General features: G+C 44.2%; 1 protein-coding gene and 1 non-coding gene across 7 annotated transcripts in view; one reads left to right on the top strand and one right to left on the bottom strand.

The window, feature by feature from the left end:
- The window catches only part of ATP8B1 (ATPase phospholipid transporting 8B1), a 109,817-nt gene that overhangs the window by 20,612 nt on the left and 69,595 nt on the right, over positions 1–19,610 (bottom strand). For 5 of the 6 annotated variants that reach the window (XM_070452466.1, XM_070452464.1, XM_070452465.1 and 2 more), the window contains 8 exons: positions 17,961–18,043; positions 17,459–17,617; positions 17,207–17,295; positions 14,638–14,828; positions 11,262–11,470; positions 9,754–9,797; positions 8,520–8,676; positions 1,112–1,300 (listed from right to left, as the gene is read on the bottom strand). In XM_070452466.1, coding sequence (XP_070308567.1) covers positions 1,112–1,300; positions 8,520–8,676; positions 9,754–9,797; positions 11,262–11,470; positions 14,638–14,828; positions 17,207–17,295; positions 17,459–17,617; positions 17,961–18,043 — 1,121 coding nt within the window. The remainder of the gene's footprint in view (positions 1–1,111; positions 1,301–8,519; positions 8,677–9,753; positions 9,798–11,261; positions 11,471–14,637; positions 14,829–17,206; positions 17,296–17,458; positions 17,618–17,960; positions 18,044–19,610) is intronic. The other variant, XM_070452468.1, reaches the window with a different exon arrangement.
- Positions 15,177–15,249, top strand: TRNAG-UCC (transfer RNA glycine (anticodon UCC)). The gene has a single exon. It is a non-coding gene; the product is annotated as a tRNA-Gly (tRNA).

Genomic DNA, 19,610 nt, shown 5'->3' with positions numbered 1-19,610 from the left:
GTGGAAAATGTTATAGATGTCACTTAACCAAGTGATCCAAGCTGATGTGACCTGCAATCATGTCCCTTCTGATATGCTGTTCTGGGAAGGTCACGGCACCAATGTAGGGATCGTTTCTGCCGACAGGGCACCATCTGCACCTAGTCACGAGGGAACATCAGACAGGCCCAAACTGAGGGACTTTCCGCAAGGTAACAGCCCTGTGCTTTTCAAAAATGTCAACGTGCCGAAGATCAAAAACAGGTTGTGGAACTCTCACAGAATAAAGGAGACCAGAGTATTGATCACTGAATGCAATGTGGCATCTTGGGTGGAGTCCTGAACCAGAAAGAAAATTCCTGGTGAAATTTGAAAGCACTCTGTAGATTAGATAATAACACTGTAATGCTGAGTTTTCCGATTCTGATCAGCATACTAGACATAACAGTAAGTGAAGTTTCTTGATCTTAAGGATTTGGGGGAAAGGGACATTAGACCTCAGTGGCCTTAATCAACTCTCAAATGATTCAGAAAACAAGAACCCATAAATGACAATGACAAAGAACTTGTGACCAGTGCTGACAACTGGACATGGAAGAAACTACAGGATTCCTTACAGCGTTCTTGCAAGTTTTCTGTAAGTTTGCAATGGTTTCAAACTATGAATTTAAGACATTTCAATATCAGGAAGTGATCATTGTTCGACTTGGGTTCCTGTTACGTGTGCCTGAGCTGGAGGGAGGAGTTTCATTCAGAAGCACAGCCTGGCTGTTCTCAGGGCTCGTCTCCTGCTGCTGTTTTCCCTTCCCTGACATCCCGCAACGCCCCAGCAGAAATGCGTGCAGCAACTTATGGTCGAAAAGCTCATGCTGTGGGTCTACCAGCCACGGAGCCGCCACCCAGATTTCACAGCTGACAGCCCACACCGTTCAAGACGTGATGCAAGGTTCAGATCTACTGCGGGGTGTCGCTTTGAGTGACGGACATCGTATGGAATGAAGCAAGGAGACACTAGTTTCAACAAGTCTGCGGGGGCCCTCCAGGAGCCAAGGGGCTCATTCGTCGCCTGTTTTGTCCTGGTGTTGCTAACTGAATGTGCATGATTGCCAGACAAACTCCGAGGGAGACCTACCAATTATAGACATCCGCTTCCGGTCACTGTTGAAGTCTAAAAGGGCGAGAACACGGTAGGTCCTCTCTGTGCCCAGCTCACTGATGGTGATCGTGTTCTGGGTCCTGGCGAGGAAGACAAAGCCGAAGTTCCTGGCGGCGCTTACGAGAGCACCCTCGTCAGGAGAGGCCGCCTGGTAGTTGAGCTGACCTAGCAGAAGAGGCAAAAGAGAAAACCAGAGCTGAGCTGGCCAGCAAGTGTTCACCAGCGTGGCTCACATGGGGGGTAAGGATGTCCAGTTATCCCTTGAGACCTATGGGGGATTGGTTCCAGGACTGTCCGCAGATAACAAATGCCATGGATGCTCTGGTCCCTTCTAGGGGTGGCAGACTACAGTAGGTGCAGTTGGCACCCTGTGTCATGGACACAGAGGGCCGACTCTGTTGCAAAGCCCGAAACATCCCCAAGAAAACACATCACTGATTCTTAAGGAGTGTGTCAACGTTCAGAGTTTTTAAACTTTTATTTCTAATTATAAACAACAATATAAACTAGAAGTGAAAAAAAAAATCTGGCCAAGAATAGGGAAAAAAAAAAAAACCTCATAACCCCACCATCCAGAGGAAGAACAACACTATTAATAGCTTTTTATAATTTGCTTCTGTCCTTTTGGAAATGCCTGTTTCTCTAATAGTTTCTAGCATGCTAAATATACATTTATATCCTGATTATTTTAACACTGTATTTTGAGCATGTTATCACAGCTTTAAAAATTCTTTCTATGCATTATTTTAAAGAAATGTAATCTGTGAATGTAATGTGTGACTGCTTTCCTATTACAGGCCCCAAGTGCCTTTCCATAATATTTTTACTCCCAAAACTAACACTGTAATAAGTATTCTATATGTGTATAAAGGTTTTCCTATTTTCTAAGGATAGCTTCCTAGTAATGAAAACACTGAGGTAAACAACACTGATAATTTTTAAGCCCGCTGTCACATGTATTACTCACTTGTTTTCTACAAGGGTTATACCAGGTTATCTTCCCTCTAGAACCTTCTTTACTGTAGCTATATTCTCCTAATTTAACAAGGAACAGGAAAGGGCGTCCAGGGGATGTATGATGTTGTGTTTGTAAAAATCCAGGGGTTCATGATAAGGGAGTATCCAGCTGGTGAAAATCCACTGAGCTATATGCTTATCTTTGTACATCAGTAAAAAAAAAAAAACAAACACATTTTTTAAAAAAAGCTCTGCCTATCCAAGAGTTTGTGTTTTTTGACTCTTCATTCTTCCACCTCCAAGTAGAATGAAAAGTATGTCTATGGTCAGACGAATTTTCACAGGAACAGGCATTTCATTTTCCACCACGGTTTGATCAGGCTGCAGCCCGCAGATCGGCAGATCTTTACATCATCTGTCCACAGGGGAGGGCGGATGCTCCAGGGTGAAGGGCTGTGTGCTTCATCACTCAGTCGTGTCTGACTCTTGGCGACCCCCCCCCCCCGCCCCCCGTGGACTGTAGCCCGCCGGGCTCCTCTGCCCATGGGGATTCTCCAGGCATTCTCCACTGGAGTGGGCTGCCATTCCCTTCTCCAGAGGCTCTTCCCAGCCCAGGGATCGAACTCAGGTCTTCATTGCAGGCGGATTCTTTACCATCTGAGCCACCAAGGAAGAAGGCTAAATGCCCCATCCCTACACTCTCCTCCCTGGACAGACATACTCAGATGGTTCACTCTGAGCCAATATGCATCACTCCCAAATACTAATTAAAGATGAGGCTGGTATCTGCTTGTTCACCCAGAAAGACACACACCAGAAATTACAAATGTACTTGCTAAATCCAGTCGTTCTACAAACACACATACATGTCAGAGGGTAAAATATTTAACCAGAGCTGAACAAGCAGCAGTGAGAACACAGTCCCCTCCCTTCGGCAGGTTTCACTGGCGGGGATATATTATATCATACTGAAGGCAAACTTACATCAACAGAAAAAAAGGAAGAAAATGATAAAAGGTGGTAAAGTTCCCATGAGTAAAGACAATCCTATCTGGAGCAAACACTGATATTTTTATCATGAAAAGAAAACCCTTCCATTTTTGCTCTAGTAATGGACTCACAGAATTGCTGACTAACAGAGATGGGAGGAACTTCAGAGATCTGGTCCAAACTCCAACTTGATGTTTGCAGGAGGAAATTCGGACTAAAAATTAACCCCCTGAAACCTTTCCTGTAAGAAAACTCACTATTCATCCCCCACTGAGACACAACCAAAGAGACTTTCTTTCTTGTACAAGCTAATTTGTGGATCACGGAACTGATTCAAATAAAAAAGATGTTCAAACAACAAATCCCACTACTTATTATCCTGATTGCATAGCTTTCTCTGGCTGATAATTCTAGTCACCAGTCTTAAAGCGAGTTAACTCTCAGACTGAATATCTCCCTCATCTGTAACTTGCTCGTCCTTCCTAAAGACTCCCACTAATCCAGGTCCTAAGTTTCTTTACTGATTTGATGTGTCCTGGCTCCAAACTTCTAAACCTCAGCTCTTATGGTGCATCCATACTTCAGGCCTTCAGAAGAAAACAATATCTCCCAGCCTTTCAAACACTGGAGATGGCAGCTCACTCCAGTACTCTTGCCTGGAAGATCCAATAGACGGAGGAGCCTGGCAGGCTACAGTCCATGGGGTCACAAAGAGTCAGACACTACTGAGCGACATCACTTTCTTTCTTTGTTCTTTCTTTGCAAACTCTGTTCTCGGCCTCTGAAAGGGCAGGAGTCTATGATGGCCCGCACCCTGACCCTGTGTACACACACACTTTCTCCCAGCTATTCAAGCAAACTCTATCACGGTACTGCTGGGAAGGGATTTTACAGATATAATTAAGGTCCAAGTCTGTTGACTGTAAGATAAGGAGATTATCTGAGTGTTCCTAAACTAATTGGGTTAGTCTCAAGTTCAGTCAGTTCAGTTCCGTTCAGTCAGTCAGTCAGTCGTGTCCGACTCTTTGCGACCACATGGACTGCAGCACTCTAGGCTTCCCTGTCCATCATCAACTCCCAGAGCTTGCTCAAACTCATGTCCATTGAGTGGGTGATGCCATCCAACCATCTCATCCTCTGTCCATCCCCTTTTCCTCCTGTCTTCAATCTTTCCCAGCATCAGGGTCTTTTCCCATGAGTCAACTCTTCCCATCACGTGGCCAAAGTATTGAAGTTTCAGCTTCAGCATCAGTCTTTCCAATGAATATTCAGGACTGATTTCCTTTAGGATGGACTGATTGGATCTCCTTGCGTCCAAGGGACTCTCAAGAGTCTTCTCCAACACCACAGTTCAAAAGCATCAATTCTTCTGCACTCAGCTTTCTTTATAGTCCAACTCTCACATCCATACAGGACTACAGGAAAAACCATAGCTTTGACTAGATGGATCTTTGTTGGCAAAGTACTGTATCCGCTTTTTAATATGTTGTCTAGGTTGATTATAGCTTTTCTTCCAAGGAGCCAAGTGTTCACTTAATTTCAAAGTGAAGTGAAAGTTGCTCAGTCATGTCCGACTCTTTGAGACCATAGTCCATGGAGACCCCATTCTCCAGGCCAGAATACTGGAGTGGGTAGCCTTTCCCTTCTCCAGGGCATCTTCCCAATCCAGGGATTGAACCCAGGTCTCCCACACTGCAGGCAGATTCTTTACCAGCTGAGCCACCAGGGAAGCCTAGTCCTCAAAAGGGATTGGCTTCTTCCCAGGGACAGAGAGATTGAAGCATGAAAGGGGTTGATGGGAGGGAGATTCTTGGTTGCTGGTTTTGATGACAGGGGGAACCACGAGGCAAGGAAAGAGAGAGAGGCCTGTGGGAGCAGAGAGCAGCCCCAGCTGACAGCCAGCAAGGAAACGGAGACCTCAGTCCTGCGGCCCCACAGCACTGGATCCTGCTCTCAGCTTGGAAGATGCTGCTGATCTCTGGATGACAGAGTGGTCGGACCTGGATTTTAGGGAGGTCCTTGGCAGAGAACCCCGTCATGCCCTGCGCAGACATCCCATCTAAAGAGCTGTGAGCGAAGGAATGGATGATTCAAGCCACTGCGTTGTGGGCATCTAGCGTAGAACCATAGAAAACCAACACAGCTGCTCCACACCCAGCCTCCACGTGCCCTCCTACACATACTCAACACGTGGGCCACACCCACTGTCTGCTGAGCGTGCCTGAAAGAATTCTGTCCCCTCGTTGCTCATATTATGCATAATGACCGAAGAGCCAATCTCCACTATTATAAAAGCGGGAAAATGAGAGTGGAAAGCAAAAGCGCGCCAGTCTGGCAGAGCGAGAGGACTCAGCTAAAATGAGTTGTAACCCGCCGTCCGAGCTCAGGGAGGTACTGGGTGCTTTCTGGGGCTGAGTTTCCGCAGCTGAAACATTGGGAGGAGTTTCTCCAAGGTCCTTTCCCAAGGACCCTTTCAAGGTGCTTTTATCAGTTAGAGCCAAAATCAGTCTCTCCTTCCTGTGCTTCAAAATCCAACTCACCTCCACTTTCAGCATCCACGGCAATTTGCCTGTGATGCGCTGCGTGGGGGAGGATGCCTCAGGGTGTACAACTCTGCCGCGGAGGACAGTGGGACAAACAGCTGCACCATATCAGGCTGGAAAGGACTTTGAACTCCAGCCCTCCTCCCGCGACACGCAGGAAGCCGCTGCCCAGCAGAAAATGCTGGTCTGTCCTGTGTGTTATGGCAAGAACCCAGATGGGGACGGCCCACCTCCAGCACAGAACCCAGGACTCTTCCCATGAGATCCCAGTGGAGAGAGAAGGAAATGGAGACCGTAGATGTATACACATTTGCTTAAAGTTGGCAGGTTAGCTTTCAAAATAATACCACCACACACTCCAAAAAAAAAAAAAAAAAGTAGAATAAATTTACAAATGAGCCAAAAACTAAGAGAACCCAGTTGCTTAAAAATATCATACTTGATTTTTATCATACGAGTAAAATGTGCTTAGCTAGTCAAACAGATTTTGACCTCTGCTTCAGTTATTCGTGACCAGGGAGTTTTCTATCTCCCTGGTCTGGCCTGTTAATAGCCCCTTCCATGTATCTACCCCAACCAGAATTCTGCTGTTATCTCAGCTTTATTGCACAATTAAATTCATCCTTGGAGAATGAGTGTCTTCGAAATTTGCTGCAAGATATACACATAGCTTCTATACATGTAGTTTTTTATGTCTATTTCTCCTCTGAAGATTTCATCCTCTACATATGAAACCTCAGAATCAGAAAACCGGAAAGGACATTTGTTCATATGCTGAGCTGATTAAAGTGGAGAATAAGTGATAGTCACTCAGATGGGTCCGACTCTTTGTGACCTCATGGACTGTAGCCCACCAGGCTCCTCTGTCCATGGGATTCTCCAGGGAAGAATACTGCAGGAGGTTGCCATTCTCTTCACCAGGGGATCTTCCTGACTCAAGGGTCAAATCCTGGTCTCCTGCATTGCAGGCAGCTTTTCTACCATCTGAGCCACCAGGGAAGCCCCAAAGTGGAGAATGCACATAACAAAGGGGCACTTTTGGCTCTTTCCAGAACGCACATATGTATCTATGTAATGTACCACTGTGTGAACAGGTGATAAGATACCTAGCTTTCATTGATACTGGACCATCCTGCTGTGACAAAGCTGGCACAAGCTGCACTTAAGAATTCCGCAGACATGGAAACATAAATGTCCACTGACAGATGAATGGATAAAGAAGATGTGGTGTGTACACACACACACCAGAATACTACTCAGCCACAAAAAAGAATGAAATCATGCCACTTGCAGGAACATGGATGGACCCAGAGGTTATCATACTAAGTGAAGTCAGTCGGAAGAAGGACAAACACCATGTGGTACCACGTACATGTGGAATCTAAAATACAACTTGAACATATCCAGGAGGCAGGAACAGACCCACTGAGAGAGCAGACTTGTGGTTGCTGAGGCAGAGGGAGTATGGGGGAGCAATGCATTGGGAGTGTGGGGTCCGCAGGTACAACTGCTCTGTAGGATGGATAAACAACTAGGTCTGATTGCATAGCACCAGGAACTATATTCAATATCCTATGATAAACCACAATGGAAAACACTATGAAACATAAAAATGTATATACATGTGTATCACTTTGCTATACAGCAGAAATCAACACAACATTATAAACCAACTATACTTTAATTTTCTTTAAAAGTTAACAACAAAAAAAAGAATTCTGCAGAGGAACCTACACGTCAACGTCCCATGCAAAAGCATATGAATTACACGCCTTCAGATCAAAAAGGTACCTTCAGGAGGCCTAGGTTTGGCGGCTATTATTTCAAATGCCAAACATATCTGAATCTAGAAAACAATTCTCTCTAAAATTATTTTGTAGTAAAAGATTGTCCAAGTTTAAAGTCCACTTACGATCCAGATAAGGTTTGACTTTTCACTCTCCATAAATATGAAGTCCTCAGATAGTGAAAAGATTTTGATTTTTCTGTTTATAATGCAAGAGTCAGTCACAGTAAAAAAAACAAAAAAAGAACAAATTTTTGCTGATAAAAAGTTCCAAAGTGATACACACATCTGGAGCTAGAATTACGAAGGAGACGAATATTTCCAAAGGCCAGGAGCCTGTTTCATGGTCTGCTGGCTCCTTTGCCACACAGTGCAAGGGGCCCACAGATAGTCATCACTTGGGTGGAGATTTGACAAACTTGTCATGCACACAACTCTATTTTTATTCTTCCTTTGGACAGTAATTGTTATTATTACAGTAAATATACACATGCCTTATTATATATGTATTTCTTAATTGATTTAGCAATCATTTGCAATATGATATGTGGATTCAGACTGCAATCATTTGAAATTTACTTGATGCACCTCATAATTCACATGACCCTTCGATTCTAAAGTTTAAATTTCACCAGGTTGAGACGGGAATTTTCAGAAGTCACTTAATTTGGGGGTGTTTGAGTTCTGTGAAGGACTTCACGACAGTTGGCTTCTACCCATTCAATCCTTTTCTCCAGGTGCAGGGAGAAAGGAGTCGGTGACCTGGTCTAATTGTTTTGTCCACTAGCCTTCTGGGTAAACAGACCAAAGACATTTGCTAGGAAGAAGAAGCCTTACCTCCGAAAAGCCTTTTGCAGGATATCTATGGCAAAGACCTGCCTACAGGAAATAGAACCCAGGATCTAGACGGCAAGTCCCCCTGGAGGATGCCACATAAGCCATGTACTTCTCTGGCGTATAAGATGAAGATGTGTCAGGAATGGAAACCTAACTCAAACACCTCTAGCTCACACAACTCTTCATGCGCATTCCAGTCCCAAGCACGAGTTCCCTGTCAACTAAAAAAAAGGCTGGTCTCCGGTGCCCAGGCCGCGACGGCCACACTCACCGTCGAGCCTGTCCGCCATGACCGTGTGGCAGACTGCCAGCAGGAAGAAGAAGTGCTGCACCTCCGGCTCCTTCCCCGACTGGATTTGCTCAATGAGATAATGGTCGTAAAACGCAAGCTTCCCATCGGCGAACGCATTCCAGCTGAAATCCACTGGCTGAAGGAAATCGAGAAGGAAAAACGGGCATTTAAAACAGACGACCCAGGCTTCACAAATGACAGGACCTCTTCTCGGAAGCTGTGTCTTCATGCAAACATCACTAGGATTTTCATATGTTCTGAAGTGTCAAGAGGCTCATATCCGTTGTTTTTTTCCTATCTGTTTTAACACAGCCTGGTGTGAGTCAAACTGTGTCCCCCCCAAAAAAGATATGTTGCAGTTCTAACCCCTGGTACCTGGGAATAGGACCTTCTTTGGAAATAAGGCCTTGGTAGATGTAATCAAGAGGAAGTTTATACTGAGCACAAGGAACTATACTAAATACTCTGTAATAACCTAAATGGGAAAAGATTTTGAAAAAAGAATAGATACGTGAATATATATATATATAAAACTGAATGACTCTAGTACACCTGAAACTAACACAACATTATTAATCAACTATACCCCAACGTAAAAAAAAAAATGAGGTTAAATGGATTAGAGAGACCCTAATCTAGTGACTAGGGGCTGGTCCAGGGCTCAATGGTGAAGAGTCCACCTGCAATGCAGGAAATGCAAGAAATGTGGGTTTGATCTCTGGGTCAGGAAGATCTCCTGGGAGAGGGCATGGCAACCCAGTCCAGTCTTCTTGCCTGGAGAATCCCATGGACAGAGGAGCCTGGTGGGCTACAGTCCATGGGGTCACAGAGAGTCAGACACGCGTGAGCACACACACAGCACACACGCACACAATCCACTGAGTGTATCTTTATAAAAGGAAGGGAATCTGGACACAAACACACAGGGAGAAGGAAGGCCATGTGATGACAGAGGCAGACTTCTGAGTAATGTGTGTGCCAGCCAAGTGCCCAGGACTGCAGGCAAGCACCAGGGCCCAGGAAGAGGCAAGGATTCTGCCCCAGAGATTCCAGAGGGAGGGTGGGCCTGCTGACTCCTCCATTCAAACTTCCGGGCTCCAGAGCTGTGTGGAATACATTCCTGTTACTGTAAGACACCTATTCTATGGGAGCTTGGCACAGCCCAGGAAAGTCATACACACCCCCAAACGACTTCGTCGGTGAAAGGACTCACCTCTATTTTGCTGTGACTGTTCTGAGAAGCATCTCGATGGTCTCCTGGGAACAAACAGGACAAACAAACTGAATCAACGGGTCTCATAGCCCGTCTGGGCAGCCCTGAGTTAAGAATGGTTCCCACACTTTTCAAGAGTTGTCAACAAACAGAGAAAGCATAACAAAGGGGACTATTTGATACAGACCATATGTGGCCTGAAAAGGCTTAGATATTTCCTATCTGGCCCTTAACCAACAAAGTTTGCTGGCCGCTGGTCTAGAGGTTCACATACTGACGCGCATGTCCCCCTGCACTGTGATCTCCTCTGGGGCCAGGACCATGTCCTGTGAAGGGTTTTACCCCCGTCCTCCCCCAGCTGAGAAGAAACCACCACGTATGGCAGAGCCCCTTCCTCAAGCCCTCAGCATCCCGCCTTCCTCACTGACATTCTGTGAACGTACAGCTCACAGCAAAACGTTTCCTCCAAGAGGGAAGTTCATGATGTTCTCATAGCTTTTAAAATAATTATACTGTTTTTAAATATTTAAATCTTAGGGGCATCCACTTTGAATGCAGCACTAGCCTTGTTATTTTGACAAGTATATAGCACATTTCAGAATATTCGAATGGGAATCAATTTTTTAAATATAATTGTGATGAAAAACAAAGTTTACCATCTCAACTATTTCGTTGTTTGTTTTCTGGCCTTGCCTCGAGGCTTGTGGGATCTTAGTGCCCTGATAAGGGATCTAATCCAGGCCCCCAGCAGTGGAAGTACAGAGTCCTAATCACTGGACCACCAGGGAATTTCATCCCAACTGTTTTTAAACAAACACTTCAGTGACATCAAATGCAATCACACTGCTATGCAGCCTTCACCACCATCCATCTCGAGGGCTCCTTCATCCGTGAAAAGGAAATGCTATTTTCACTAAACACTAATTCCTCATTCCCTTCTTCCCTTAAACCCTGGCAATTACCGTTCTACTCTCTAGCTCTCTGAATTTGACTTCTCCAGATACTTCAAAGAAATGGAATCATCCAAATGTTTCCTTTTGTGTCTGGCTTATTTCACATAGCATTCCTCAAAGTTCATTCATGTCATAATGTGTCACATTCTCCTTCCTTTTCAAGACTGTATAATATTCCATTGTGTGTATATATCACATTTTCCTTATCCTTCATCCACTGATGGACACTCTTAAGTTACTACTACACCTTCCCTATTTTGAATAATGCTACTACGGACATGGATGTACAAATACCTGTCTGAGTCCCTGCTTTTGGTTCTTTTGGCTGTGTAACCAGGAGCAAACTTCCTGGGTCACATGGCAAGCTAACATTTTGAGGAAAATATACCTAATTCTGACTCCTGACCTCCTCACATGTTTGGTCTCAGTGCACCAGTGAGGCTGCTTGAGAAACCTCAAGAATAACCATCAGAGCTTTGCACTGGCAGAGGACCACTCCAGGGAGGCAGCCTCTGGTCACACACGTCCAGAGACAGAGTAATAGATTCTTCTCACCGTAAATCTGCCCGTTGATGCAGCACTTCTTAAAGGTCATGACGTTCTGCGTGAGGGTCCCCGTCTTGTCCGAGAAGATATAATGGATCTGCCCGAGCTGCTCATTCAGCGTGGTGGTTCTCGCCTTTGCGGGCGTGTCCTTCTCAGGATAGTACATCTGCAGGTCCCAGTTGATGAAGTAACTCTGGCCAAGACGAATCACCTCCACACTAGCAAGATAAAAGATTACTTTCGATGGAGCTCTCAGATATGAGCTGCAGGCAGTAGATTTGCGATTGGAGCGAGCTACTTATCTACAGGGAGACAAGCCCTGCAGGGAGCCCTGTGCCCAGCCTCCGGGTTCTCCTGACCAAACACATCTTTCTCCTGCTTCAAGGTCCAAGTGTCCTCTTGAGGTGATTTCCTGCAAACTCCTGAGCACATCCAGCCACGGAAGCCTCTGTTCAGAACACACAACCCATGCGGGTGACAAGGTAGCTAACCCTGCAGGAGGTATCCCGCCATGGGACATTATTTCTACCCTCTTCTCTCGGTCCCCATCGCACCCAGGGACGATGGAAAGGTATGTTCAACTCTGCCCTCAATTGGAGGCAAAAGGAGTGAGAGTCACTAGATTATGCACCCCTGTGTGATCTCCAGTAGCACTAAGGACTTTTGGCAAATAACCCATAAGTTGTCATTTCACACTGTTAAAAAATAAATTCTTTTTTTAAACATTTTTTAATTGAAGTACAGTTAATTTGCAGTGTTGTACTAGTTCCCAGTATATAGCAAAGTGATTCAGCAATACACATTTTTTGAGGAACGTGTACATATATATTTCTTTTTCAGATTCTTTTCCATTAGAGGTTATTACAAGATATGGAATATAGTTTCCTGTGCTAAACAGTTGGTCCTTGTCGTTTTTCCATTTTGTGAGTGGAAGTGTTAGTCGCTTAGTCGTGTCCGACTCTTTGGGACCCCACGGACTGAAGCCCACCAGGTCCTCTAATTCTCCAGGCCAGAATACTGGAGTGGGTTGCCATTTCCTTCTCTTCCCAACCCAGGGCTCAAACCTCCATCTCCTGAATTGCAGGCAGATTCTTTACCATCTGAGCCACCAGGGAAGTCTATTTTGTTTATAGTCCTAAACTCCTATAAGATTATAGAATGTCCAAAATACAGTACTCTAAAAGGATCATTCCTACTTGAAAACTATAACTGATTAAATCTATCTCAGTTTTAAGGAAGGTGCTTACACACCCAGCCTCTGTTCAGTGGGCAAAGGATGTCTGTAAAGGATGGAACTAAACAGATGGAAAAATAACTCCCTTCTTCTCTGCTCCCTTGTATGCTCCGTGAGTGCCTAGTATTACCAGACATCATCCTAGCGGGATACATCAATCAACAAAAGAGACGAAAATCCCTGCCCTCTAGTAAACATATACTATATTAGATGGTGAGAATCGTCTGCAGAAAATCAAAGCACTGTGAAGAGAGATAGAGACCGACAGGCAGAGGAAGACAGAGAGGGCCAGGAATAGCCGGGGTATAAGGTGAACTTAGAGCAGAGATCTCAAGGAAATGAAAGAGCAACCATGTAGATATGGAGGGGAAAAGATATTCCAGGCAGAGGTCAGAGCAAGTGCAAAGGCCCTGGGGCAGGTGCTGATACCGCTGAGACATTCAAGGAGGCTCAAGGTGGGGGAGCCTGGGGAGTGGGTGGAGGTCAAGACGGGCATGCAGGGGAGTGCGGTGGGTCCCATGGGCCTTGTGAGCAGTGTGACCTTGGTGGGTCTATTCTGAATGAGACAGAAAGCTACTGTGGGGCTAAAAGCAGAACAGAGATACTATCTGAAATGACCTGACTGACTTATGCTTCAAAAGGACTCTCACTTCCAAGAGCAACAAACCAACAAAATAAATCATATTAATCACATGACATGACTTTTTAAAACCTAAAACTCCATATATGGTTTATGTATAATATACATTTGTGAAAGGGTCAGTCGCTCAGCCATGTCCAACTGTTTGTGGCCCCATGGACTGTAGCCCGCCAGGCTCCTCTGTCCATGGACTTCTCCAGGCAAGAACACCAGGGGCTTCCCTGGTGGTTCAGATGGTAAAGCGTCTCCCTCCAATGCAGGAGACTCAGGTTCAATCCCTGGGTTGGGAAGATCCCCTGGAGAAGGGAATGGCAACTCACTCTAGTATTCTGGCCTGGAGAATGCCACGGTCGGAGGAGCTGGTGGGATGCAGTCCACAGGTCACAGAGGCATACAGGACTAAGCAGCTAACACTTCTACATTCAAGAACAATGCAGTGGGTTGCCATTTCCTTCTTCAAGGGATCTTCTCGACTCAGGGATTAAACCCAGGTCTCCATCACTGCAGGCAGATTCTTCACCATCTGAGCCACCAGAGGAGCCCTAATACATACATACAGATACAGACAAAACAGTCTGTATAACAGTTCCCCTAACAAAGGGAAGTCATCCAGTTATTTTTTTTTCAGAGTAACTGCAAACACATGGCTTCCCATGGCTTTACTTCATGTGAAAAGAGCAATAGTAACTACAGCTAATAAAATTAAAAATAAAACAAATGCACATGTAATAAAATTAAAATAAAACAAATGCTTCTAATTACAGGTTTGCATGTAGTCCTATATGCCTCTGGGCTATTACTTATTGGAACCAAGAGCTGACTCTGGCTGCCGGGTATATTTCAAGGCACAGTTTCTCTCCCAGTGGTCTAAAGTTCAACTGACCAGAGACAGTGAAACTTGATATTTAAAAAGTAAAAAAAGGAAGAAGTATCAGAAAACAAGGTGATGACCACCTGTCAGAAATATGACCCTCTTTTATTACCCTTTTATCACAGTTGGAGTTGAGATGAGAAAGAGAACACTTTGAGAGGCTAAACAGGGAAGGTAGCGCTCAGGAAGCCCAGTGAGTTTTACAAACTGCAGGTACACCAGGTGGTAATACAGAAGACTCAGAAAAGAGGTTAGGACGGCCCCTGAAACAGACAACTGAGTTACTCCATGACATTCTAAATATTCATCCAGCTCTTTCTGATGCTTGAGCTCGAGCTTTGGAACCCAGTCAGAAGGAGTCCTGCCAAGAAAGTGACTGCAGGAGTCGAGTCTGACCTCTGAACTCCAGTAGCTTTATCTGTCAAGAGGTCAAGATACAAGATGCTGTGCCTAGCACAGGGCAGACACGCAGTATTAGTTCCCTTTGCCCGGATCACCCTCAATTCTGAAGTGAAAGCTCTTTTCTTATTTGTTCTTTATGACTTTTAAAACAAGTATTGCTAAAATTGAAGGTGCTGAATTGGCAAGGTGTACCAAGTTCTTCTCTTAAAGCAGAAGGCCAAAGAGAAGACAGTCTTACCTGACATAGAGAGAGATGGGCACCAGGGTGTTGAGAACAATGATGTAGCCCCAGAAATTTAGGAATCCACGGTAGGAGGGCGAAGAGTCTTCTCCATCATAGAGGTACCAGGAAAAATTGCCAACTTGAGCTTCCCAGTAAGCGTGGCCGATGGCAAGACCCGCAGAAAGCAAGATGAGAACAACAAAGATCTGAAAGACACACAATGGTTAGGTTTAACTCTAAGGACACATTCCCAATCCCATGCATTGTATAGACGCTGATTTACTTTACTCAATACTTTACATGTGTGTAATAATTTAGTACTCTGTAAAAGCAACACAAAAGATGCTGATGCTGGAAAATTGAAAGCAAGAGGAGACAGGGATGGCAGAGAATGAGATGGTTAGATAGTATCACTGACTCAATGGACATGAATATGAGCAAACTCTGGGAGACAGGGGAGGACAGAGTCCATGGGGTCACAACTTAGTGACTGAACAACAACAACAAACACACTTAAAATAGAAACACTAACATAACAACACCTTGAGGGGACTTTTCTGATGGTCCAGTGGTTAAGACTCTGTGCTTCCACTGCAGGGGGCGCAGGTTCGACCCCTGCTCAGGGAACTAAGCTCCCGTATGCCCCATGTGGCGTGGCCAAAAGGTAGATAAATAGAAAAGAATGCTTTGAAAGCCTATTTATTTCTGTGGTTGATTAATTTATCCTACCTTCCATATACAAGGTAAGGTTTTATTCCTAAAATTATCTTTCAGAAGAGAAGGTGGTATTTTATATGCAAATCCTTAAACATTCTCATAATATGGAACATTATCTCAACAACTTTTCCTTTGAGCAATAACATAATGTTTGGGGAAGATAACCCTACTTTAGCATGAAAAATTTCAAAGAAGGCTAAATTGAGACACTTATAGAAAATGTTTGATGGAAATGATTTAAAAAAAAAAAAGAAGGCAAGGAAATTTTACGCAAATTTGGGTAATTATTCCTGAAGATTTAACGATCACTTAACATTTAAGATCCTATAAGAAGCAATACAATAAGTATTCTGTTGTGGAAACTGAGTATATACCTAAGGAATGAATTAAAAATTCAACAGCCCTAGGGCTATTTGGGTATTTAAGGTAACTGCAAACACTGGGTATCTGTGAGGAGGAAGAAAATTTCCAAGGCAAATTTAAATTTCTGGGCACAGATTACAAAAGCACTGTATTTCAAAAGAACTTGGCACAGAGGAGAGATGACAAACTCCCTGTGAGGGCCCAGCCATAACCAAGACAGTGACATGGAAGATGCACCAGAAAAGCTCCAATGAAGATTTCATGAAATGTGAGAGCAGGGAAAAAAGAATTTTTTCTTAAATTAACACATTGCTATTATATGCTTTTGACCATATAAAAGTACTGGAAGTATTATAAGTCCCTAAAATGTTTTGTGTTCAAATTAAACTGGATCAGATTGGTTAAGATGCTGGAGTAGACAGACAGGGACATCACCTCCTCTAGTGAACACATCAAAACCAAATACTTGAAAAAAGGCCTTACTGGCGAGTTGGAGGACTGTCTAATATTTAGGGCCACTCTGTGTGCAGAAGAGCGGACACAGCAGGTTTAAGCCTGCCATCCTTAGAGGCCTGTTTACACAGTGGGCCGTTGGCTGGCAACAGGAAACAGATTTTGGAAGGGCTTCCTGGTTCCTTATTTCTTATTCTCTGATAAGAATGACTCATTATGCCCAACTATTTGTGTAAAACAATATGGCTTATACTGATACCCAGATTCCTTTAGGGAGTCTGGAATTTTGGTACCCGCCAGGCAGACAGTGCCTACGTGGCCAGACCCCAATAAAACCCAGGCAATGGGTCTCTAGTGAACTTTCCTGGAGAGCCAACATTTCACACTTGCTGACGCGGATTGTCGCTGAGAGGATTCAGTGCATCTGTTGTGAGTGACTCCGCTGGGAGAGGACTCTTGGAAGCTCACCCCTGGTTTTCTCTGTACTTTGCCCCATGAGCCTTCTTTCTTTGCTATCTTGCTTTGTAATAAGCGATACTTATCATAGTAAGTCCTAACTATGAGAACAATTAGAGACTGAATTCAAGTCCTCCTCATGAATCATCAATGCTGGGAGTGGTCTTGGAGACAGACCTTTGACTCACCTTACACCTAAACTTGCCTTATAGTTGGACTTACACACTATATTTGGGGGGATAAAGGTTTGCTTTTAAGAGAACTATCCCTATGGGAAATTAACAGCAGTAAAATCAATCCTACATTGACTTCAGGGGCGTAGTCTATCTAAGACTCCCTAGTTTCCCAACTGATGACTCTATAGGGTGAGCAACTCAGGTATCAACTCAGGGTACCCTACAATTGGGATTCACATTCCCAGAGAGATTCTCCTATTAGAAATGTGGCATTTCTGAGAAAAGGTGAGGGAATCTCTTCTCCTCCACCTTGTGAATTTTTCTACTTGGCCCACAGAGGTAAAATTTCTTTGCAATAGAAAAACATACAAGAAAACTAGAACAAAAGATAGCAATCTACCAAAACAGAAAATAAATACCGTATAGACCATGTAGTTCATCAAGTAATCAATTTTAGTTCTTTTAAATCTGGTTTTCCCACTATTCTTCATTATTTTAGAGTCAGCACCTAGAAATGGATAATTCAATCTGATCAATGATTGGGAAAATCAATTCACTAGCATGTCAATAAAATAATTCTCTTGGGTTTCAATAGAGAAAGGACAATCAATTTCCTCATTTACATCTTTAATGAGCCTACAGATCAATTTCCCAAGAGACTTCAAAAGTACCTGCAAAAATGACCAATCCATGGCAGAAATCGGTGTTCCTGATGACACAACCACGTAACAAAATTTTATCAGCGTCCAAAGGAAAACTTGTGTTTTTCCAAAATAGTGTTCCTGTGAACTTATCTAGCCGGTTATTCGGTTCCTCACATTCAATAAAACCTTTTAAAAGAGATATGATTCACATAAGTGCTCACATATGAAAGATTTTCTGGTTTTAATTAATATACAGACTGAACCAAGCAATGAAAATTCAATACAAAGTAAGACAAGTTAGGGTTTTCCTGGGGACTCAGTGGTGGAGAATCCCCCTGCCAATGTAGGAGACGCAGGCTTGATCCCTGGGTCGGGAAGATGCCCTGGAGAAGGAAATGGCAACCCAGTCCAGGATTCTTGCCTGGGAAATCTCATGGACTGGGGAGCCTGCCGGGCTACAGCCCACGGGGCTGCAAAGGGCCGGACACAGCTTAGTGACTAAACAACAAAAAGACTTGTTTGCACAAACCATCAAATGCTGCCAATGAATTCTCTTCTTGGAGATATTGGTGTGTGACTTCAAGTGCCATTTTGAACTTTAAGTTGGTTTCTCTAAAGGGAAAGGAAAAAAGAATTAAATGAGCAAATTTCAGAGTTGGAAAAGGAATATGAAGAACACTGTACGAAGTAGTATTAGGTATACCAGGAAGTGAAAGCTAAATAATCAGTTTTTTCTGTTTTCAAACTCTCTGTTCTCCTTGGAACTTCAGGTTTGCATGAAGTTATCCCCTGAACAAGAGAAAAACTCCTGACCCAGGAAACACTGGCCCCCTTTTACTGTTTGTTGCTATGAGGCAACCTGGGTAGGCCTGAGGCGCCCAGAAGCTTCCTGTCTCTCTCCTTCCTAACTTAATTCTTACCACCAGCCCGGACTACCAAACTACTATTTAAAACTTTCTTTCTAACATTTAATCAAAGATAATTCTAGGATACATATTTGTCACAGAAAGGGTCAAGACTCTATCAACTTAATATTTCCCAGAGTGAATAACCGGATCCTACATCTGTGAAAGATGAATTCTAAGGAAGGAGGTGGTCACCTTACCCCCAGGACTGAGCATGCATCCCCCGCACACAGTGGAAGGCAAAACACAGGCAAGAGGACCCCCAGGGCCAGGCTGGGCACACGCACTCTGGGGAACAAGCCACGCTTGTTCAGTTTTCAAGCCCCCCGAAGACCGACTGGGGATTCCCATCTACTAAGAACTGGACCTGTAGTTCTCAACTTTCCATTCTGTTTGCTCCAACAGGGCACACTAGGAGTTTATATCTTTGCAAAACTTCAGGATCTCTCACTTGTGGGAATAAGAGCTGTTTTACAGTTTAGGTTGAATGATCAACCGACTGATTTATAGACCAAAGACAGACCTCGCTGTTACTCGGACGATCTCAGCTCTCCATAGAAGCTTATGCTCATTGTGGGTGTGAGAAAGGGGCTGACGCCAAGAGAGGAACACAGGCAGCGGCCTCGGGGGTGAGCAGAGGGGAGCAGCGCCCCAACTCTGCCACCCGCTGTGTGATCTTGGGCGGGTGACCTCACCTCCAGGGCCTCAGTTTCCTCCCGAGTTACATCAAGGTGATAACACACACCTCATAGGGTTGCTGAAAAGATTAAATGAGGAACTTCCCTGCTGGTCCAGTGGCTGAGACAACAGGTCCTTAACGCAGCGGGCCTGGGTTCGGTCCCTGGTTGGGGAACTAAATCTTACGTGCTGCAACTAAAGATCCCTCAGGCTGTAACTAAGACCCAGTACAGCCAAATAATAATGATTTTCTTAACTTAAAAAAAAAAGGATTAAATGACCTACCATGTAAAACTATTGCAACCTAGTAGGTATTGCATAAATGTACTGAAAACTGGTCAAAATGGTAAAAAAAAAAAAAAATCCTTTCAAGTGGTAGCATAGTAACAAAAACCAACAAAGGGAGAAAACTGTCTACTGGCAAAGACTTTAAAAATCTATTTTTTCCCCCTAAAATAGTTACTAGCAGCCGTTTGTCAGAGTCTGGCTCTGCTCAGCGGCTGGTAAAGGGCTCAGGCACACATTCCGTCATCAGAGCTTTGCTTCCCCTGAGAGACAGGCTCGCAAATACAGAATAAGGCAGAGAAGTTGGCCTA

The sequence above is a fragment of the Odocoileus virginianus genome, chromosome 22 (assembly GCF_023699985.2).
Source record: "Odocoileus virginianus isolate 20LAN1187 ecotype Illinois chromosome 22, Ovbor_1.2, whole genome shotgun sequence".
In the NCBI taxonomy this organism is placed as follows: Eukaryota; Metazoa; Chordata; class Mammalia; order Artiodactyla; family Cervidae; genus Odocoileus; species Odocoileus virginianus.
This window is presented reverse-complemented; position numbering and strand designations above follow the sequence as displayed.